This window comes from Mytilus trossulus, chromosome 7, assembly GCF_036588685.1.
Source record: "Mytilus trossulus isolate FHL-02 chromosome 7, PNRI_Mtr1.1.1.hap1, whole genome shotgun sequence".
NCBI classification, from domain to species: domain Eukaryota; kingdom Metazoa; phylum Mollusca; class Bivalvia; order Mytilida; family Mytilidae; genus Mytilus; species Mytilus trossulus.
Genome location: NC_086379.1, coordinates 66,003,955 through 66,028,302, shown reverse-complemented (window position 1 = coordinate 66,028,302; position 24,348 = coordinate 66,003,955). Strand labels below are relative to the sequence as shown.

Sequence of the window (24,348 nt, the reverse complement as noted above, 5' to 3'; positions counted from 1 at the left end):
AGAACAACGACACAACACCGAAACGCAACAGCACACAGAAACGGACCAAGCAACAGACAATACACCACGAGAATAACAAATATAACATCAAAACCAAATACATGAATATGGGATAGACAAGTACCGTGCCACGTCTTATCTCAAAAATAAGAGAAAACAGAAACGAACAATATTATAACAATGGCCAACTGTCATATCCTTAACTTGGTACAGGCATTTACTATTAGTATGTAGGCAATGGTGGATTAAACCTGGTTTTATTGCTAGTTAAAACCTCTCGACTGTATAACATGTACAATCACATATAATTCTATTGACAGAAATATCAACAGACATAAAAGGTAAATATTTAAAATTTGGGTTCTGCCAATGAGTTATAATCTCAATCACAATAAAGCCAACCAATCATTTAGGAACAACAAAGGGGTATATAGACAGATAAATTTATATATAAGCAAAATTGCAAAAATTCAAAGGGATGACAATAACACAAAAACACTTGCGGGTTGTAGTTTGCTTCATAAGATAGTTTACCAGTATTACCAATAGTTTACAAGGTATGATCACATAAAGAAATAATGAGATACCATAGTAATTCACGTAATGTTTCAAAGATTGAAGTTTGGCAAAAGAGGGACGAAAGACACCAAAGGGACAGTCAAACTCGTAAATCTAAAACAAACTGACAACGCCATGGCTAAAAATGAAAAAGACAAACAGAAAAACAATAGTACACATGACACAACATAGAAAACTAAAGAATAAACAACACGAACCCCACCAAAAACTAGGGGTGATCTCAGGTGCTCCGGAAGGGTAAGCAGATCCTGCTCCACATGCGGCACCCGTCGTGTTGCTTATGTGATTACAAATCCGGTAAATAGTCTAATTCGGTAGGTCAAATTCATTCAATTGGCGAGATGCACATAGAATTTCATCTTTGTGATAAAGCAGGTTTTCATATTTTAAGACTCTTCCAACTTAAAATGTCAGGATGTTTTTCAGACAATTTCCTGTTTCAATAAGTTCACAAAAATCTCTCTTATTTTAATTTTTCTTAGTTCAAAACTTTTTTTTTCTCTGCAGACAGTTCATGCAATATATGTTTTGTTTAATACTTACTCCTACACTTACATTAAGTGGAGAGATTTTTACGTATTGGTATTAATGATTACGGTCATAGGCAATCATACAAAATCTCTTTTGTTATACATGTTACTGTGCCTATCCAATAAGCTTTGTGGTAGTGAATTACCTATTGCCTGACCAGTTTAAAAAATTGTCAATACAAGTTGTCCATTTAAATTGTACAACAGGTATTGTGAGAGCTATTATCAACAGGTGGTCATTTAACTACCTGTAGATTTACCTGGTTTGTTTTTGACAGAGCTAATTTAAATGAATGATACATGTAGCTAGCTTGCTTTCCTCATGTCCAATGTCCTGAATGGACTATTCTATTTAGGTATGGGACATTTTACATTTAATACACTATTTGTTCTTTCTTATAAAGATATACGATATATGTAAATTTATTTATTTTGCTTACAATCACAAATAAATCATTGCTGGTAAATCCCATTTTCATAATGAAGGATAAAGCACTGAAATTCTATTCTCTTTAGAAGCTATTTGAACTTTTTTTGGTATATTGAAAAAAAAATTTAATAGTAATTCCAATTGAAGTAGATCCTGAATATAAATGAAACTTAGCATCACTACTATTCCATTTCAGGAATCGTAATATAACATGAAAATATATCCCATTAGAAAACACCAAGCCACACATAATTAATCTTGTAGAATTATTCACAATTAGATGGGCTATCCAAAAAAAGAAATCCATTTCTCAAACACTTTAACTCCATATTAGGAACCAGAAACTTAAAATACATCCCACATTAAAATCACCATGAAGCAAACATATATCTCCTTTTTTATAAACTAAATTCACTGATTGAATTTCCATCTTCACTGTAAAGAGACACAACTAGAGGCTCTAAAGAGCCTGTGTCCCTCACCTTGGTATATGTGAATTAAACAAAGGAAGCAGACAGTTCATGACAAAATTGTGTTTAGGTGATTGTGATGTGTTTGTACATCTTACTTTACTGAACATTCTTGCTGCTTACAATTATCTCTATCTATAATGGACTTGTCCGTGTAGTTTCAGTGGAAAATGTTAGTAAAAAGTTACAAATTTTATGAAAATTGTTAAAATTGATTATAAGGACAATAACTGCCATAACTTCTTAGGGGGTCAATTGACCATTTTGGTCATTTTGACTTATTTTTGAGTCTTAAATTGCTGTACATTATTACCATTTTGGTCCAGTTGACTTATTTATAAATCTTACTTTGCTGAACATAATTGCTGTTTACAGTTTATCTCCATCTATAATAATATTCAAGATAATAACCAAAAAACAGTAAAATTTCCTTAGAATTACCAATTTAGGGACAGCAACCCAACAATGGGTTGTCTGATTCATCTCTAAATTTCAGGGCAGATAGATCTTGAGATGATAAACAATTTTATCCATGTCAGATTTGCTCTAAATGCTTTGGTTTTTGAGTTATAAGCCAAAAACTGCATTTTACCCCTATGTTCTATTTTTAGCCATGGTGGCCATGTTTTTTGATGAAATGGGAATTCAAACACAAACTTTATTCTAGATACCCTACGAATCAATCAGATGAAGTTTGGTTTGAATTGGTTCAGTAGTTTCAGAGGAGAAGATTTTTGTAAAAGTTAACGACGACGGACGCAGGACGACGACGACGGACGATGGACGACGGAGAACGGACGCAAAGTGATGAGAAAAGCTCACTTGGCCCTTCGGGCCCGGTGAGTCAAAATGAAATGGCTTGAAATGTCCCATATCTAAATAGAATAGTCTATTCAGGACATTGGTCATGATACACGAAGAAAGCAAGCTAGCTATCAGTCATTTAAATTTTACCTTTTAGTGAAGATTTTTTACTGGGTAGTTAAATGACCACCTGTTGATGAGCTCTCACAATACATATTGTACAATTTAAATGGACAAATTGTGTTGACAATTTTTTATACTGGTCAGGCAATAGGTATTTAAATACCTCAAAGGTGGTCGGATAATGACAGTAAATAGGGTGAGGTACTGGTCCTTTCCCTTTTTTTTAATAAAGTCATAATACATTTCATTACACAATTCATCGGGCTATGAAAGAAGATCTTAATCTATATAAAGGGTCCTAGGATTTGGATTAGTATTTACAGCATTTCAATTTAATGAATAAATAGAAAATGGTTATCAATTTGTATACTATCAAAAATGATATATGTACATACTACAATAACAAAAAACATAATTTGTCAAACTAAAATGTCAAGGATTTCTTCTGCCAGACATAAATTGCAAAACTATCTTCCGTATTCTTGATTTCAAATCATGCATATTGTCCTGAAAAAAATATAAAAAATCATCGAATGCATGATATAGGTTATCACTGGGTACAAACTTACATTAGCAAAAGGAAGGGTGTCACATGTAGATATGGATCTGCTTAACATTAAACATTGACTATTTTGTGTTTTGTATACTGTTGTGAGTCGTTGCTTTTTGTGTTATTTTGCCATGACATTGTTAGTATGTTTTACGACTAATGAGTTTGATTATACCTTCAGTATCTTGGCTTATTTTTTTAAAATACAAATAATAAAGATTGTTTGAGTTTATTTTCTGCCTAATATCCTTTGTAAATATAACATTTATTTTCAAGTTGACAAACACTTTATAAACTATAAGTGAGCCATTTTCTGCATGTGTTGAGCATTGAAAATGAGGATAGTTTTGAAATATGTATTGCTCTGTAAAGTAAAGGCACGTTAATAACTTCAGATTGTTAGAAAATATGCTTCAAATATGCAATCGTTACATAAAGGTCTCTTGATAATGTTGTTCAACTAGTTGATGAGCTGCTGTTAGCATGGTTTTTCTTGAGTTAAGGTCAATTGATATATAGTGAAAGCAATCGAATAAAGGAGGATATTTTAAAGTATTTAACACTCATATCTAGGTCCCCATTACACAAACACGCAATGAGAGTCGTCTATATATGTTTTCAGAGAATGCAACCTACATCTGTCTTTCGAACATACAAGTGATTCCAAATGTTAATTTATGTATTACTTATGATGAACCAAACTGTAATGTACCCTCGCCTTATTTCTTCGTCTTTCCCTTGCAGATTTACTAGCTTTTTAAAAGATGGAATGGTTATTATCAGAAATATCATTTTCATATTCTCTTACTTTAAGCTGACGAAAGTAACAGTGGTTTACTCTGTGTTCTGTTATTTCGTTGTTTTCCTCATATAGTTAATGTGTTTCCCTCGGTTTTGATTGTAAACCAAATTTGTTTTCTCTAAATCGATTTATGATTTTTGAACAGCAGTTTGCTACTGTTGCCTTTATTATATAAACATCTCTTCAATTAAAGAAATCCATTGTTGACAGCAGAAGTCTAAATAATATCCTTAACGTCCTTAATATAGTCTTTATTTGTGTAAAAAATATAATATACCTGATTCTTTCTGTGTGTAGGACTGACATGTTTACATTGAGGCGGTATGTCGAAAATCTTTGTGTCTTTAATACCCGGCGTAATATCATAAACATCATAACCTGTTACAGAACCATAATCTGAACTAATGTAAACTAAATGCACAGGTAAACAGCTACCTCTCTCAATTGTTGCCCGTATGTTCTTGTATTGATCACCTAAAGTTGTATTATATGTGTCGATAACAGTCCCTTTTCCAACAACCCCACTCTGCATCAACTTTGCTCCCCCTATAAATACCAAAAACCAATGGATGGCAATCACAAATAATGACAATCATCGGTGTTGTTTTATTGGTAAGTCTTGATAAAATAGTTTGGCAAAGTTAAATTTCATTGTGTAGTTAACACAAGTTAACACAAGATAATGCGAAGCCTTCCTCTTTTAAGGATGTATTCTTCTGACTTTTCAGTCTCGTTGAAATCTCGTTCTTAAATTATTTCCAAAACATATGATAGAAGTGGAAAATATCAATGAATTTTAAAAATATTATAATCAAACATAACTCTGTGAAAAAATTGTGTATTTACCATGAACAGTTTTTGAATAATCCAGTTTTCAAATTTTACGACCATTCAAGTCAGTATTTTTAGTCAAAATTTTGAGAAAATGGGTGAGGGATACAAAAAATGATTTTACAACAATAATATACATCCCATCTCATTTTGGTCTTTTCAAATTTCTGAGATATGTATTTTTTCAATCATTTATAACAAAAAAGTTGAATTAATATGCATTTTGTTCTTTAAAATGAGAAAAATCATAAAAATACAAAATTGGCAGTATGGTAAATTTTACACAAAAAAGCATCAAAATATGATCAAACTTTCTTATGTTAACACCTACCTATAGTTTTTGTAAGTTAAATTTATTCAGATTGGTCCACTTCATCTTTATGGAAAGTATGAAAAAAAGTTTAATTGTGGAACTGTGATTTTTTTCACGATAATAGCCCAAAAATAGGTAAAAATCGATGAAAAGTGAGAAAATCATCAAAATTGGGCATTTTCAAAGGGCCGTAGCAAAAAAAGAAGCACACCACCATATGATTTTTTCTTCACCAATTGTTTTGTTACAGTCTTATAAACCTAAAAATCAGGTTAAGAAAAAAAGTTTAATTCTAGAAATTTTTGGCTCCTCAGAGGTGTACATCCTTAAGGCAAAGACAGGCATTATAATTGTTCATTTGTTATGATAAACTTGAATATAAAAGAATATTAGCTCTTCAAAATATCTTGCTACTAAAAACATTTTTAAATTACCTTTTGGTATGAAGAAGAGAGTGTCATAACAAGCTGGATATTAATAATAGCATTTTTTCAGTTCAATATTTTTGTGAATTTTCTTTTTAGTACACAAAATAACTAACATGCAAAATCATATGTAATTTATAAAACCCAAAATGATTTAGTATTCACATACTTCGTACTAGTAACTGGAGATGCAAACACCTTTTAGGTTTAAGTATTAGTCAGAATATTATATACTTTTGTACTTTTAATATACAATATCACAATCACAATATAGTGACCTTAATTGGAGACAAGGTAAATGACATAAAGACAACTTTATCAAATCCGACTGAAGAATGGGATAAACTGACCTTTCCAATTTCAAGGCTACATATCTGTAATCTATTATACAAAATTAATTGGAGTTTATGATTGTTAGTGTTTATTGAATTGTTCTTGCAATATGTTTATCAATTTCTACTGACCTTATTGCGTATTATTATTCTAATATGATTCATTGAAGCACGAGTATTCATACCTTTAACACATTGCTTAGTCATATCAAAATCCATCCATGCTTTCTGACAAGTCTTCCCGTCGTCTAATTCATATTCGACATTCTAAAAACAATTAATACATTATATGTATAACATCAACAGCCACACGCGTTTTGCGTTAGGTTGGTTCAAAACTGTTGAAAACGAACCGTATTTTAAAAGTAGAATAACCACAGACACTTCCTACACATTCGGATAAAGAATAAGAACTGTACAGGAGTAAGATAAATTCCTTAATTAAAAACTATTTCCAAAATTGTATAACAGCAAATTGTAATAACACAATATTCGTATTTTCCTATTTTTTTTTAAAAGCAAAAATATACAACTTCATTCTACTTTTAGGAAGATCATCTTTGTTTATGAATTTCTACTAAGCAAGGATTTCTATTTCCAACCCAACCCCTCTCATTCACGACCCTAAAAAAGAGTCATTTCCACAACTTATCTTATAAAGAACTCCCAGGAAAATTCAAAACGGAAAGTCCCTACGCAAATATAAAAAACATAAGCTGAAACACATCAAACGAATGGATAACAAGTGTCATATTCCTGACTTAGTACATGCATTTTATTGTATAGAAAATGTCGGATTAAACCTACTTTTATAGCTAGCTAAACCCCTCACAAGTATGACAATCGCATAAAATTCAATTATATTGACAACGACGTGTGATTAAAACAAACAGGCATAACAGGCAAAAATGTCAAAAAAAGAGGAACGGTAGTCAACATAGTGTTATAATCTTAATCACTATAAAACAAGCAAACACGTCAACAAAGATAAACAAAAAGGCTCAAAGACAAAGTATATTAGCTAAAACGGAAGACAAGAAAACAAAAATACATCAAAGCACAATACACAATGACAGGATGTATAAGTACCGATCTCTTATGTTTTTTTCCAAATATTTTGACCTCAAGCATCACTGAAAAGACATGTACTTCCAAAATGTGCATCTCATACCGTTTATGTTATGACTACCACTGGGTATGCTGATGGACTGCGATAAACTGTCTACAAGTTTATCTAGATTCGTATCCAGTACTGGCTAAAATACAGACACGAAAATACGAATATTGTGTTATTACAATTTGCTGTTATACAATTTTGAAATTAGTTTTAATTTAGGAATTTGTCTTATTCTTTGTCCGAATTTGAGGACAAATTTGTGTTCGTTGTTATTCTCCTATTTCCATGTTGTAATGTACTTTTATATAATTTATTTACGTATTTCACTGTGCCGAATGTTCTTGCGTTTTTTTAGATTGTATTCCTGTCACGTAGTGTAGTCATTTAAACTGCTTTTTGAAACATTGCCATAAAAGCATTTTTTTTTCTAGCCATAAACCAGGTTCAAACTGGTTTTTTTTCACTTAAAAATCTAATATATCAAGTCAGTATGAATATTAAACAACGATAATCTCTGTTGCTTTTATTTGAAAATATTTTTTTCTTTTGGGTTATAGGCTCTCCATTCTTTTGATAAGTTTTGGATTTTCAAATATGTTGGCTACGATTATTACCTAAGAAACATTTATGGTCGAAATGCGCATCTGGTGTTAAAGAAATGGTACAGTTAATGTTATTACATCGATAGATCATTGTAAATGCATAAACATTATACCTACATTTTTGTAGTCTTCGATATATAGTACGGAATATTGTTGTATTTCTGGTTTCAATACAAGACTCCTTTGGACAACAGTTGCATTTATGAAGGCTCTAGAGTTTGTGAAATCGTAGGCGACTTCCGCAGAACCATTCAAATGTATGTAGTAAAATATCTGTGCATCGTCGACATACACGCGTCCTTCCCACTGATCTGGAGTACAACACACAGGATCCAATTCCAATCCAATCCCAATTCTTAAAAGTAAAGCCGTTAAAAGTACCACTATTGATCGCGGTGTATACATTTTGACTGGTTCACAGAAAGTATGACACGATGATAACACATACTATAAGCATATCTTTATCGCATGATTATGAAGATAATATGAAGTATATACGTACTGATAATTGAGAGAAAAGCTTTGTTTACTGGTTAAAGTACACATGTAATTGTTTCTGAAACGTGTTGATCATACTGTAGTTTTCTAAGTTGTGTTTTGAGTACTGTTTTGTTTTTTCGTCTAATTCGTGTTTTGTAATGGCAATGTCAACTTGTTATCGACTTAAAGTTTGAATTTCTCTTTGGTTTCTTTCGCCTCTGTTTATATTATTACAGAGCACTGGTACATGTCTCTGATAAAAAAAATATACCTAATATAAATACTTAAATATTTTTTTCAGAGACAGGTGAATGTGTTTAAGATACTATATTTATTCGAATACTGGATCATGACTCAAACCTTTAGCTTATGCACAATTTAGCTTGCTAGTTTATTTCCCCCTTTCATGCTATGTGTTTTGATGTAACCAAACAGAAAAATCATAATGATTAAGTGTATATCTTGTAAATCAATTTTGTATCTGCTGCTTGATTTTCAAGCATAAAAATGTTTTATTTTTAAAGTTATTTGCAATTTTAAAAATATAACATGCACTGAACAGTTAAGCAAAGGCAACATGACTCCTTAAAAACAAAATTAACGCCGAAGTTAAGATGTTTAACAAAAAAGGTAAAATCACAAAAATACTGAACTCCGAGGAAATTTAAATCGCTAATCACATGGCAAAATTAAATGACAAAACACATAAAAAACGAATGGACAACAACTGCCATATTCCTGACTTGGTACAGACATTTTTAAAGGTAGAAAATGGTGGATTAAATCTGATTTTATAGAGCTAAACCTCTCACTTATTCGACAACGCATCAAATTCCATAATATCGACAAAGATGCGTGAACAAAATGTCACAAATAGGGGCACAACAACAACATGAACCCCACCGGGGGTTGATTGGGGTTGATTTCAGGTGCTGCTTTACATCTGATATCATCTGAAAAACGGGTACTCCACAACGGTCAACCAACTCGGGATGGCGTCCGTAAAATATTTTTTGTTGTAAAGTTTTGTTTTCAATTGACCCTCATAGTCAATTTTTAGAATTAAGTTGTTACACAGTAATCAAATGACAAAATCAAACGCTCAAACACATCAAATGAATGGACAACAACTGTCATATTCCTGACTTGGTACAGGCATATTCTCATTTTTCTTTAACAGTGAAGTTAAGAATTTAAAAAAGGATGACAATATCTGCTTTTTTAGTTACACACGTCCTGTTTCTCATTGGTTGTTAATCGGACTTTGGTGATAGTTTGGATTTGTAAATTAGTGAAACCTATATGTGGTCATCTGTCAATTATATATTCCGTAACGCTCAACAAATTAAGATGGTGTCTCTAACCTTTGGACGGTTTGACTTCAATATCACTATTAAGAGTGTGGTTTTTGCTTTTTAAAGCAACAAATATCTATCAAAACAATTAATATACAAAAATGATAACCAGAAAATTCGATCGAAAGATGAATTTATAATCAACAGTTGTTGCTGGAATGTTTCCACTGCGTTATAGAAAATTCAAAATTGAAATATTTAAATCATTTCTTTTGTCGTATAAAATCCAGATGTTTTTCGACTCTTATTGTCTATTCTTATATTAAAGTCAAGACATTAATCAGGATTAACTGTATCTGTAATATCATATATTTTAAAAACAATTGGATAGATGCGTCAGCATAGATACTAAAAGATGTACGAAAGATACTAGAGGGACAGTCAAACTCATAAATCGAAAATAAACTGACAACGCCATGGCTAAAAATGAAAAAGTCAAACAGTCAAACAATAGTACAAATGACATAGAAAACCATAGAATAAGCAACACGAACCCAACCAAAAACTAGGGGTGATATCAACTGCTCCTAATGTAAGCCTGAATTGTTCAGCTGAAGGACATGCTAGAGACATATAATACAATTTATTGCATTATAAGTATCTGTACATATAAGAAAAAAATCATGAGACTGAAATGTTTGGAGTAACTTTAATGTTTTAATTGCGTTAATTTATTTCTTTTGAGCAGACGACACATGTTAGTTCTCTGCCGTTTACGTATGGTGGACATTTCAAACAACCACACACAGCTTCTACTGGATAAACAACAGCTTCATTACGATTACTGTCACCACCAGGAACAGAATCCAACTTCTCATCTACGCAGTTATATTGCGACGGTGTGCGGGTTTTAGTGTGGTATTCTGACATCAAATAACCCGAGAATTCCTTATGCCAACCTTCATGGCAATTTATTTTCCCTGGAACCATTAGAACAGTAGATCGTGCTGTTAAACATACTGCACATGGCATGTCTTTATCATTGAAACTCTTTGAATATGGTTTACTGGTTTGAATTTCATATTCAACACCATATAAACGACCTGTTCCTTCATTCTGTCCACTTGTATAGTCTTTTCATTACGGATTTTTTGGAAGACAAAGAAAGTTTGAACCTGACCCTCCATCATTATAATGATTCCCAGCAGCATATCGTACAGCAAACAAACATATTTCACACGTTTATAGAACTGAATGAAATAAAAACTAGTTCATGTGTAACATACATTAAATAAGGTTACTTGCATTTGAACTGAAATTTCCATCAGTATCATAGAATATATTCTCTGTTTTGGAAAGCAAACTCAAAACTTTTATTTATCATCGTGGAAGACAAGGACAAGAAGTTATATGTTCTACATACATTTTGAAACGTATATCAAAGAAATGCAAAGTAGGAAAGAAATAGATGTAAAGCCTTGTTTCACTGTATAAATGATCGAATTTCATTCCACAAACGAAAGTGTTATTATAACCAATCATTGGTAATAACTCTTTATCAAAATTTAAAAACGATTTCAAAAATTGCTTGCTTTAGAAATAAAAGGACGCGGTAGACTGAATGAATGATGAGTACGAACTACAACTATTTATCAAATTTCTGCAAGTACAACCATGCGATATTTTTCGATGTGTTAAAGACCTATATGTGGCCCGCGGCTTTAACACAGTCCCAATTTTCATTCTAAATTTTATTTCTAAGATCACCCTGACTTACAATTATTTAAACAGTTGATAAGATATACTATCGTGTTGCCATTTTTAAATCTGAAGCGACTAGTGCTGCAAACAAGATGATACCTAACCAATTTTTCAAAAAGGAGTGAAAGGAACGCTTTCACCAAACTATATACTTTATTTGATATAAAGCTAAGCAGCTAAAGATAAATGTTATACATTTAATACTGAATCACTTATTGAATATACAGTTACCATCATAAACAAGAGTTGAATCCTGAGGGCAGCTGGACTTTCCACATCTAATATACGTTGCAGCGTTATGTCCTGAAAACAAAAAAAAATGCGGCAACTATGTTTATGAATTGAGAGCAACGACAAAGACATGTTAAGCCAACATTAAAAACACACACACATATACATTAATGTTAATGTTCTTTTTTCTCCACGTCTTTTTCTTTGGCGCATACAAATCAGTACACAGTTATTGTCCCAAACAACAAATACTAATCACTTATATTTGTATATCATGTTTTGAATGATCTTACCCCGATATGCTGGTGTATTAACTTTCATATCCTTTAGTTCCACCAAGTTCCTTTCCATCTGTTTGATAAGGTAGTCCTTCAACAAACAAGGTTTTTCGGACTCGCCACGGCAATGTACATTGAACATGATTAGACCAAATACTGTTAGGAATATATTTATCATGGTTTTTTCTGTGTATCTCTGAAAGGTGGAGACAAGCGCTCTTTATGGCTCCTTATAATTCCAAAATAATGCAAATGACAAATAAAGTTTGTATCAAATTTCTGAACTTGAAATATGAAACCATAATTATCTTCTGGCATGCGATTTCCTGCTAAATTACATAAAGGTTTTTCTAAGAAGAGATGTGTGATTCCTGCTGAAGATCAATTTACTAAAGTTCTGCGTTTGATTTTCTAACACTGAGTTGATATCGCGACTGTATGATTGTTTGTCCGCGTGGCATGGTATAATAAGTCCAGTAGCTAGTAAATATCCATTGAAACTAGTAATAATACAAGGAGGTCGACAGATATCAGAGAGACAGTGAAACTCATAAATAGAAAACAAATTGACAGCGCTATGGACAAAATTAAAAAAAATAACAGACAAATAATCATTTAAAAAGAAAGAACAAAGAAAAGTAAAGACTAAGCAACACGATCCCAACCAAAAACTGAGGATGATCTCAGGTGCTCCGGAATAGTAGGCAGATCCTGCTCCACATATAACACCCCTCGTGTTGATCATGTTATTACACATCCAGTAAATAGTTTAATTCGGTAGGTCACATTCTTGGTGAAAAGGAAACTGGATTGTAGGTACGACCTAAGGAATTTATCCGACATCATCTGTGAAACGGTAATTCTATAACGGTCAACCGATGTGTGATGGCGTCCGTAAAATTTACGAAGGGATGATTTAAACTGCACCATTTATAACTTTTGGTTAAATAGCTTCATAGCGTCTGGCGTGCTAATATGTATAAAAGGTACCAGGATTAGAATTTAGTAATTATAATTTAGTAATTAAATTATAGTCCTGGTACCTTTGATAACTGTTCATTGTGACCAGCAACCCTCTATTGAGGAAATTATGATAGGAAATAACAAGCCCTTGTTTATACATTTCTATCTTTTATTTCTTCTTGTTTTTTTCACACAAAGTTGTCAATATAATGGAATTTTATGCTATCATGCAAATGATAGTTTAGTTTAGCTATAAAACCAGGTTAAATCCTCCATATCTACTTGTTAACTTTTAAATTTTCCTATGAGTTCAGTTCTGTTTACTCTATACACAACGTGCGTTAGGGTGGATTTTGATAACACATTTAACACGTTTTAGATATGCAGTTCTTTAATCAACATTCATTGTTGGTTGCAAATACCAAATGTACCTAACTTTGAGGTCTATCATCAAGGTCAATGTCAAAAATCTCTAAATTATTAATTGACTATCATAGTCATGATTGTTACATGCACTTTCAAATGAATTTGCCACAATGATTGGATGGATACCTATATAGATCCCCCGCATTCAGGCTGTAAAACACATGTGAAAAAGTTACATTAATTTGGCTGTGTTAGATTTATATAATAAAATGAACGGTACTAATTTTCTTGCACCAGATGCGCATTTCGACAATACATGTCTCTTAAGTGATGCTCGTGTCCAAAATATTTGAAATCCAAAGCTTACAAAAAAGATGAAGAGCTATAATCCAAAAGATCCAAAAAGTTAGCCAAATCCGTGAAATGGATAATATAATAATATTATATGCAGTAACGTTCAGACATTATTTGGACACTTAATATGATGCCTCATTTTTTTCGTCTTCACGTTACAAAACTCTTTCAACAACTCTAAAGGTAGCATTTGACAATGTGAATTTTAGTTATTATCCACCATTCTCATTTTAACAATAGAAGTAAAAGAGAGGCGAAACATACCGAAGGAAAATTCAAACTCATAAGTCGAAAATTTACTTACAACACCAATGCTAAAGAAGTTAAAGACAAACAGACAAATTATAGTACACAAATACACGAGCCCTACCAAAATATTGGGCGATCTCAGATACTCCGTAATGGTAAAAAGATCATGGTCTACAATTTCCACTGGATTTATTGTCAATTTGTTCAATTCCAGAATATGCATGCAAAATTAATGAAAGGACGTTAGACAAACAATTAACATTAGTATTTGAGTCCAAAATGTTGATTCCTAAAATTGTTAGTTTATTCTCTGGCTACTGACAGGTCTCTCTGTCATGAGAAAAAGATATGACAACAAAACGAACTCCAAGACGAATTCGAAAACTTCTTTAAATATTAAAAAAAAGGGAAAAAAAGAAGTTCAATTCTCCAGACAAGATACAGACTTTCAGGAGAAAACGGTTGGTTAAACATGATTTTATAGCCACCGAACTATCCCATCCTTGGATTCATGTGAGTTTTTTTTTTCAAGACTTATAATGACCGATGCTAGGTCTTAAATAAAGACCACTGTGTGTTCACAACGTTTTAGTTAACTCCTTGCCTTTTAGTCAACTCCTTGCATTAGAAAACAAAGAACCTTTGTAATGAATCAGCATTTATTGAAAATATATAAACGACCAAATAAATTGGTTATCCACATCATCATACAAATGTTTGTCAAGTTGAATCTATCTGACCATTTTATTCCTTTCTCCCTCCAAACAACACCTGCTGAAGAGTTTCTCGTATTTTCAATTGGAATACATGCATACTCTCCTGAAATGAGATATCAAATGTATATTTTACACAACCTTAAGTCTTGTTATTCAGTAGAAAATCCAAAATATCTGTACTTTGTCGTTAAATGATTTAATTAATATTTTTTTTTTCAAATTAAAGTCTACAATGTTACATAGGTGCATCAAATGTGATATCATTTTATTCTCTCAAGACTCAAGATTAACCAAAGAGAACTGGGAAATTTCGTATGTGGTGTAGAAATAAAATTTCTAAAATTTAAACAAAATATATTCAAAATTTCGAAATAAAAAATATTCTTTAAGTTTGAAGAATGATGTGTTTTCTCCCGGGTGCGGGAATTTCTCGCTTCATTGAAGACCTGTTGGTGACCTTCTGCTGTTGTTTTTTATTTGGTCGGATTGTTGTCTCTTTGACACATTCCCCATTTCCATTCTCAATTTTATAGAAGGAAACCAACTGTTCTCTTTTTTTTCTACTTGTTCCTTTAACCTTATGTAGCAGACAAGATATTTGTCGAAAGACCGAAGAAGAGCTATTTTTATCATTTGATGCTACTTTGAACTATGAAGATGATGTCTTCTCACCAAATAATTCAGGGTTTAGTGACCATAAGAACGCATATATACTACTTAAATTAATAACAAAAAACAAAAATCTACACTTTTGTCCGTCACACATCTGGGGTTCCATCTAGACTAAAAATCAAAAGTACAAGGATTATAATTTAGGACGCCAGACGCGCGTTTCGTCTACACAAGACTCGTCAGTGATGATCATATCAAAATATTCATAATGCCAAACAAGTACAAAGTTGAAGAGCATTGAGGATCCAAAATTCCAAAACAGTTGTGCAAAATACGGTTAAGAAATTGTCCACGATGGTTGTGTGAGAACAGATGATTTAAGCCTTTTTTATTTCTATGTAGCAACATTCCAGCATAGCATGCACATCGGGAATATATCTTCAATGTGATACAATATTTAAGAGCTAGCATTTCATATCATGATTTCCTTGGTAGAGATTGCAAGAGTTTCAAGTGATGAGTTAAAATCATTTCTTCGAAAATAAAACAAAAACTAACACAAGTTGGTTGAACGTTATAGTATACTACAAACCGACCATATTCGCTAGCAATATTTTCGCAACTTTCACGAGTAGAAAAATAACGCGAATAAATCATAACGAATATGTTATACTTGGATCTTTCTTTATTAAACCATAAAGAGCAAATTTGAGAATCATGGAATTAAATCGCTGTGAAATGGGCCAGTAATTCTAAACGCTAAATAAATTATACTCGAAAATAAGTTGGTTTACATTGTCTTATCGGGGCCTTTTATAGCTGACCATATGCGGTATGGGCTTTGCTCATTGGTGAAGGCTGTACGGTGACCTATAGTCGTTAATGTTTGTGTCATTTTGGTCTTTTGTGGATAGTTGTCTCATTGGCAATCATACCACATCTTCTTTTTTATATTATAGTTTCTGGTTCACAGATGACGACGGATATATTTCAGTTGTCGTTACAGAACCATAATCCCATCTTATTTTGCTTTTCATGTTTACAAGAGTTTATTTTCAAAAATAGTTGTTATCATGAAATTATTAATATTGTACACATTGCAAGATTTCATTTCTCACCATCGTCCTTCTGTGTTTTGGACTATCATGTTTACATTGAGGAGGTATGTCAAATATCTTTGTGTCTTTAATACCAGGTGTCACATTATAAACATCCACAGTAGACATGTCTACTTTATGAGTGACGTATAAATGTACTGGAACACAGCTACCTAAAATAAAAATTCTGAAACGCATATATATTATAGTCAAGGTAAACAGAATTATGACTGATATGAAATATCAAAATTTACAATTTCTGAAGAAAGAAATTCTTTAAACTATTTGTGTTGTTCAAAAAATGAAAACTACACGTTAAATAATTTCTTGCGTTCTAAGTGATTTTCTGGATTTACCTTCATCAGGAACGCAAATGTACATGTTAATAGGTAAACAAAGAACTAGTCAGACTAGTTCCAAAGCCATAACAAAACATTGACTAAATACATGGTACACTGATTTTTTTGCAGGGGGAGGTCGTTGACAAGTATAGAACTTATATTAGGCACTCGGAGTAGTGGAGCACGGTACAATTTATATTCAGATAACATAAAAGAGCAACTCGACACATAACCAAGTATGAATTGATGAAATCGACAATAACTAATGAAGATATTTCTGACACACTATCAAATTAATTAAAAAATAAGGACGAAAGATTCCATAGGGACAATCAAACTCAAAAAATCGAAAACAAACTGACAAAGCCACGGCTGAAAATGGAAAAAAGGCAAATAGACAAACAATAGTACAAACGACACAACATAGAAAACTAAAGAATAAGCAACACGAACCCCACCAAAAACTAGGAGTGAATGTACACGGATTGTTTTCGTTGATCATGTTAGGTTGTAAGCCATAATCACTACATACCTCTTTCTATTGTTGCTCTAATGTTTGGGTTACTCTTATCGAGGGTAATGTTGTATGTGTCAGTGATAATGTGTTCTCCGACTTTACCACTATACAATAAACTATCGTCACCTTCAATATAAAAATTCAATGAAAAGAGAAATCGACAATATGTCACATATCGGTTCCGGATATCTGAAACCCTTATTTGTCCTTTTATAAATATTATGACGTAAGCGGGTTTTTTCCCCCTATAACTTGCCTGTACCAAGTCAGGTGTAGGACAGTCGTTATCCACTCGTTAGATATGTTTAAACTTTTGATTTAGCCATTTGATTACGGACTTTACGTTTTGAATAAAATTAAAATAAAAATCACAAAAAAGTAATAAAAAAGTAAAATCACAAAAATACTGATCTCCGTGGAAAATTAAATCGGAAAGTCCCTAATCACATGGCAAAATCAAATGACAAGACACATCAAAAATGAATGGACAACAACTGTTAATTCCTGACTTGGCACAGTCATTTTCAAATGTAGAAAATTTCGGATTTAAGCAGGCTATATATCGCTAAACCTCTCACTTTGTACGACAGTCTCATCAAAGTCCGTTATATTTACAACGATGCGTGAACTAAACAGACATAATTGAATTTTCTCGGTATGTTTGTTTTTCGACTTTTTGACTCTTACTTCAAAAACGAAAGATTCAGATACTTTTAATTTACTTGTCGAATCTACCTAGTATCATGATTTTATCTTATATCCGTTTTCTACAAATGACACCTGTATTGGTTTATTTGTTATCTAGACACCATATTCATTGGTTTAGTTGTTGTCTAGACACCATATTTATTCGTTTTCAAATGTATTAGTTATTCTGTATTTAAAGTTAATTTGTTTTGTCTAAATTGAAATGAATGAGACAGAAGTGTACCGGTGTCTAAATCTCGTGAATCGACAAGAGGAGACAAATCAACATAACAACCAATAAAAGATCTAATCGCAAAATATCTGAACGTGAAATTTCAGAACTTGTTGTGGTAGTCTGTGTGGTTTCCCAGAAACGACGATTTGTCATTACTTAAAACCAAATTTAAATTTAATCTTTAATTCTAATATGCTTTGTAGAAAATTATCTGCTGAATAAGACAATTTTGTCGACCTTGTCGCTCTGTTTTCGATGTAGTCGGTCTTAACCATAAAGCTGTTTGTATTACAAGGTTTAGATGTACATGTCGTTGCAGTCTGTACATAAAGGGTTTATTTAGACTAGACCCACGTATTTAGTTTTTATGCCTACTCAAAATATTGTTTGGTAAATCATTCTGACCTTTATTTTGCACGTAAACCATGAAATAACAAGCATCAAATTAACAAACAAACAAATCGGGCCAACAAGCCAACAAACAAATTTCAAAATCAAGATGAAAAAAAAAATCGGTTTTGTATTCTAATTCATTAATCAAGTAGTCATAAATATTACTTTCCATACTTTTTTTTTTACAGTAGTTTAAATCAAAGATTCATGTGCTTTATACTAAACGAGAAAATTATTTCTTACCTTGAACACATTGCTTAGTCATATTAACATCCAACTTTGTTTTCTGGCAGTTTCCCCGGTTGTCTAATTCATATTCATAATACTGAAATTACAATCATCGTTTAATTTAAATGATGATATTTACCATTCTGCATTACCATCAAACTTTGATCAAATCGCAGAATTTGAATGATATTAATGATAAGGTATAGGGGGAGGGTTGAGATCTCACAAACATGTTAAACCCCGCCGCATTGTTGCGCCTGTCCCAAGTCAGGAGCCTCTGGTCTTTGTTAGTCTTGTATTATTTTTATTTTAGTTTCTTGTGTACAATTTGGAAATAAGTATGACGTTCATTTTTGTTAAACAATTGATTAACATTGTTATCACAACTAATTCAAATCTTCAAAAAGATAAAAACCAATCACCCACATCTATGATTAGTGATACATTATTAAAATTTAATAACATATAGCCTAGATGAAATTTATTTTGATAATGACATTTGTCTAAGGGGACGACCATTTGTAAAGTTTTTTTTCAACAATTTTGCATTGTTGATATCTAAATGTAAGTCAATATATGAGGCAGGCTTAATTGTATCAGTTGTATTCTTTATTTCAGTTTCAATTGGATCGATGCGTTTTAAAAACTTTGTCAATGAGACAACTCTCAACTTCTCCAATGTAAACAAAATATACACATTAAAAAACCCTGAGCATATTGTGTGTTATTTTTTTTGTTTTCTACTGTATGATTTTGAAATAACTTTTCCTTGAAGTTCTGTATTTTGTCTAATTTAAGCTGTGTTTCCGGGCAACCAGTTACAATTGTAATAAATGCAAATTTGCATTATTGTTGTGTAGATTCAATAGTTATCAAACTTTATGAAACTACATTTTAAAGATTTCAAACCTCTGTACAATTGTGTTGATAAAGGGTTTTTTAAAATTATTTCATAAATCTTAACATATTCCACTACTTTGCAATAAATATATACAAAATAATTTTTACAAAATAAATATGTAAAAATTTAAAATTAATGTTAATATTATACGACATTAGTAGATATTTTTCTCTCATTATATTCTTAGACAAAAATGTAACCAGAACATTTTTAATTAAAGGATGATACTCTGCTCAGCCAGGTAATAATCCCGATAATCAGACTTACTTACAAAGTATGTTGTATTAGTATCTGATACTCATAGTTATTCCGAGTTAGACACGTTTTTAAGTATTATGTATAAGTATCTGATACTCATATTTATTCAGAGTTAGACACAATTTAAAGTTTTATGTATTTTAATATCTGATACGCATTGTTTGATATTCAGAGTTAGACATGTAAAAATCCTCATCACTGGGGCATAGTCAAGGTTAAGCAGGATCTGCTTACCCTTCCGGAACACCTGAGATCACCCCTAGTTTTTGGTGTTTATTCTTTAGTTTTCTACGTTGTTTCGTGTGTACTATTGTTTGTCTGTTTGTCCTTTTCATTTTTAGCTATGGCGTTGTCAGTTTATTTTCGATTCGTGAGTTTGACTGTTCCTCTGGTATCTTTCGTCTCTCTTTTAAGTGATAACTCCTTAAAGATATCAGGATTAAAACTTGTTATGAGAATCGCGCGGTTCGTCTACGCACGATGCGTCAGTTGGGCTCGGGTTGAAATATTTAGAATGTATCAGTATAGTTAGTATTAGTATAATACGCTCTTGAACAATATTAAAACCGATGATTCGATCCGAAATGGTGTGCCAATACTGCTTAGGTAACCTATGCATAAGAGTAGACAAACCAAAGTGCTGATGGACGTAGCGCGCGTCTGGTGTATAAAAATATTTTTTAACCTGTTACCTTTGGATGGCTATTATTCGTTTGTTTCCTTGTCCTATATTTCTCCCATTTATCTGTTTATTTATTGTAACCCTGTCGTGTAATGTTGTAATTTTAATGTTATAATTAACACTGCCATTAAAGCGGGAGTTTGGCATGCCACAAAACCAGGTTCAACCCACCATTTTTTTTTCATAAAATGCCTTGTACAAAGTCAGGAAAATGGACAGTGTCTCATTATAGCTTGTTTCTCTGTGTGTTACGTTTCGGTGTTGTGTGTTGTGTCTCTGTTGTGTCCTAGTTCTCTTATATTTGATACGTTTTCCTCAGTTTTAGTTTGTAACCCGGATTTTTTTTTTCTTCCTCTATCGATTTATGAATTTTGAATCGCGGTATACTACTGTTACCTTTATTTGAATTATTCAGCATTTTATAAACAGTAAATTCACAGAACTCTAATAACAATCTAATCTTACTACTAAAGCAAAACAATCTTCTTAGTTTTGATCTTTTAGGGGTTTACCTCCTATGTGCCATAGGGCCGATTTGGTTGATCTTCCTTTGAGTACCAAAGATCGGCCCAGCCCAATTAGATTATGATTCAAAGCGACAGATGTACAAATAAACTTATCATAGCTACCAGGATTGAATCTTGTATTCACACCACACGCGCTTTTCCTCTACAAAAAGACTGATCAAAGTGATGTCGATTCAAAAAATGTTAAAAAGGCAAAATAAGGTACGAAGATGAAGAGCATTGAGGACCAGCTTAGGTAATATATTCTTGATGTAGAAAAGCCTTAGTACATTGTATTTCAAAAAAAATAAACGTTAAATATCCCCATATCAATGATAATTCATGTCGGCACAGAAAATCATACATGGTACTTACATTCGTATAGTCTTCGAGATATAGTGTTGAATATTGCTTCTTTTTTGGATCCGCAAAAGGACTCTCTTCGACTAGTGTTGCATTTATAACAGTTCTAGAATTTATAAAATCGTACGCAACATCAGCCGTACCGTAGGTGTGAATGGCATATGGAAAAACAAAAAAGTCTACATACAGGCGTCCTTCCCATTGGTTTGGAGCACAACATACAGGAGTCGATGTCGATGCACATAGCCTTGTTAACAATACAATCAGTACTAACCCCTCTCCTCTTGCTGCATACATGTTTTGTGGGTCACATAAAGTTTAACACAATGATAAACATAGTTATTAAAATATCTATATTTATCATAATGAAGATAAATTATGTAACAGTTATTGTACAATCAGGTATTGATGTCTTTCGGGTCGAGTATATAGGGCTATCCATTTGGGTGTGCAGTATATAAACTCATCATAGATAGATACTAGGACAAAAATTCCGCACGCCAGACCCGCGTTTTGTCTACACAAGACTTATCAGTGACGCTCGAAATAAAAGAGTTAATTAAAAAGCTCCTCTCATTACAAAGTGTTTCTTCTTTTTCTTCCTAAAACCATTAAGGACATCACAAAGTTAACAATACAATCATGTATGAAATTGATACAAATATCTTCTGTCAAAGAATCAGGCCGGACCATTATTACCAAATATTGAATGAATGAAATGATGTTAATTTTGAGATTTTGCTACAAATCCATCAACGTTTGCTCTCATTAAGCGTTTGGAAACAGATCAACATAAAACCAGATAAGATATACTCAAAAAGTGTTGCTTTTACTGGTAGGGGTCACTTGCATACATAGATTTTTGGGGATTTTTTTTTAAAACGATTATATATTGAAAAATGATACCTCCAAAGACGTACGTATACTAACATTAGCCCAAATTGATATGTGTCCACACTTGTCCTTTGTTGAACCCAGTAAAGATAAATAATCCTATATATCGACCTAGGTTGTGTAGTGATGTAAAACCTTTCTTGATAAAAAGCTTACTGGAAACTAGGACGACTCAAACGTCCAGGTAAAAGCTAGTTGGGACAGGTTCGAATCCTACGCTTATACAGTATGAAAACAGAGAACCACCACAATATGTTTAGATAGCTAACGAAAGACGTACGGGATTTTGTGTTCATGTTTGGCCAATGAAAGACTTGATTTTGAACCAATGGTTTGTAGTGTGGAAGTTGAGGTTTTACTAAAAAAGACGACACCCCCAATTAAGCAACTGTATGTCAACAAATAGAAGTAGTAATGTATGCTTGTATCAGAGAATATCTAAACTGCGTAGCCTAGATGGCGCAAAACCAAGTATCATGATTAAAGGGCATTCGTACAGTCATAGATATTGTGTTTTTATCTCAATACATATTGCTTAAGGTGGTCTATATGAATTGAATAACTTAAATGGTTGATGTATATATGCAATTCTCATTCCAGAGACAAAGTCAAAATCAGCTTAATGCTAGTGACTTCATAAACTTATAATGCTCAAAGTTGAGCAGACTATATCTATTAATGTTTTGGTTATTCCTTACTAGACTAGTATCTAGTGTATCGTTTAATTTACCATACAGTTATCGCTAAATGTTAGAACATACACATTCGAATGATATTTTTTTTTAATACTGGTATAACATAAAACTTGTACTACTGGATTTTCTCCTATATTAGAAGGAATGCAAATTTAAAACTTTGTGAAAGTAGTTTTTTAATGTTAAAATGAACATATTTAGATGATAAGTAAAAAATCGCGGACGTTCCCTTAAAATGTATACTGTTAAAAGGTAAGAAAAAGGACAAAGCTCTATAACATGCCCTTCAATTATTAATTCGTGAAGTTCTTTTGTTGAACAGTAGGTTCAACAGTTTAATATATATGATAACCGTGTTTACATAACTTTAAATGCGAATTATTTTCACTTTTATCAGAGAGTTTGATAAAATCATTATGGTATATGATTATTTAATCAAATATGGTTTTAAATCGAGAATCAAAGTAAACAAAAAATCTTTTCAAAAGAGTTCACGTTTTTACGCAAATAACACTGCCATAAATCAATTTCAAGGTTACTATATATTCCATTTTATATGATCAGGCTATATAGATATACTCTTAATTTATTTACAATATCATCTCATTTCTTATCCAAGGCAATGATTACCTTGGCTGTATCAGGCACAACTTTTTGGAATATTTGGCCCTCAATACTCTTCAAAATAACACTTGTTTGGTTTTCAACTATTTTCATCTGAGCGTCGCTGCATAGTGAGTATTGTATAGACAACTGCGCGTCTGGCGTATCAAATTATAAGCCTGGTACCTTTGATAAATATTTACACCATCGGGTCGATGATACTACTGGTCGACGTTTCGTCCCCGATGGTATCTCCAGTCCAGTTGTCAGCATTGTGGGGTTGACATCAGTACACATTATATGGTCATTTTTTATAAATAAACTGTTTGCAAAAGTATGAATCATTCGAAATACTAAGAATGTTTTTTTTTTATCCCATGCATAGATAACCTTTGCCGAAGTTGGCACAACTTTTTTTTTTTAGAATTTTAGGCCCTCAATGATCTTCAACTTTAAACTTGTTTGGCTTTCTAGCTATTTGATCGTCACTGATGAGCCTGGTACTTTTGATAAATATTTGAATTATTTTTCTGATATGAAGACATTGAACGCCTTCAAATTGATTCTTTGAAAATTATGACATTTTCTGACTTCCCACTGTAAACTTCCCTTTTCTCAGTAATTACGTATTCATCGTGAAATCGTATAGTGTTTTATTAGTAGAGAGCATGACTCATTCTTCACAAGCCTCTATGCGTTCAATGCTCACTCTTGTGTCGATCGATGTCAAAACTT

At 32.3% G+C, this 24,348-nt stretch overlaps 2 protein-coding genes across 2 annotated transcripts; both read right to left on the bottom strand.

Moving 5' to 3' along the window:
• Positions 1–3,287: 3,287 nt before the first annotated feature.
• Positions 3,288–8,372, bottom strand: LOC134727223 (ependymin-related protein 1-like). The gene is made up of 4 exons (XM_063591603.1): positions 8,026–8,372; positions 6,375–6,456; positions 4,566–4,834; positions 3,288–3,443 (listed from the first exon to the last, which is right to left on the bottom strand). Exons 1-4 carry the CDS (start codon positions 8,311–8,313, stop codon positions 3,369–3,371), a joined length of 714 nt encoding a protein of 237 aa, XP_063447673.1. The 5' UTR covers positions 8,314–8,372; the 3' UTR covers positions 3,288–3,368.
• Positions 8,373–14,526: 6,154 nt separating this feature from the next.
• LOC134727222 (ependymin-related protein 1-like) lies at positions 14,527–21,754 on the bottom strand. The gene is made up of 5 exons (XM_063591601.1): positions 21,434–21,754; positions 18,727–18,808; positions 17,184–17,294; positions 16,332–16,483; positions 14,527–14,704 (listed from the first exon to the last, which is right to left on the bottom strand). The coding sequence occupies exons 1-5, from the start codon at positions 21,716–21,718 to the stop codon at positions 14,630–14,632; spliced, it is 705 nt and encodes a 234-aa protein (XP_063447671.1). The 5' UTR covers positions 21,719–21,754; the 3' UTR covers positions 14,527–14,629.
• Between the last annotated feature and the right edge of the window lie 2,594 nt (positions 21,755–24,348).

Excerpts from the sequence above, each read along its gene's own strand:
- LOC134727223 (XM_063591603.1), bottom strand. The coding sequence starts at position 8,313 with ATGTATACACCGCGATCAATAGTGGTACTTTTAACGGCTTTACTTTTA. Across the intron at positions 4,835-6,374 it reads GACTAAGCAATGTGTTAAAG|GGGGAGCAAAGTTGATGCAG; the intron begins GTATGAATACTC and ends TGGTATTTATAG. Across the intron at positions 3,444-4,565 it reads CTACACACAGAAAGAATCAG|GACAATATGCATGATTTGAA; the intron begins GTATATTATATT and ends TATTTTTTTCAG.
- LOC134727222 (XM_063591601.1), bottom strand. The coding sequence starts at position 21,718 with ATGTATGCAGCAAGAGGAGAGGGGTTAGTACTGATTGTATTGTTAACA. Across the intron at positions 18,809-21,433 it reads ATCTCGAAGACTATACGAAT|TATTATGAATATGAATTAGA; the intron begins GTAAGTACCATG and ends TTGTAATTTCAG. Across the intron at positions 17,295-18,726 it reads GACTAAGCAATGTGTTCAAG|GTGACGATAGTTTATTGTAT; the intron begins GTAAGAAATAAT and ends TTTATATTGAAG.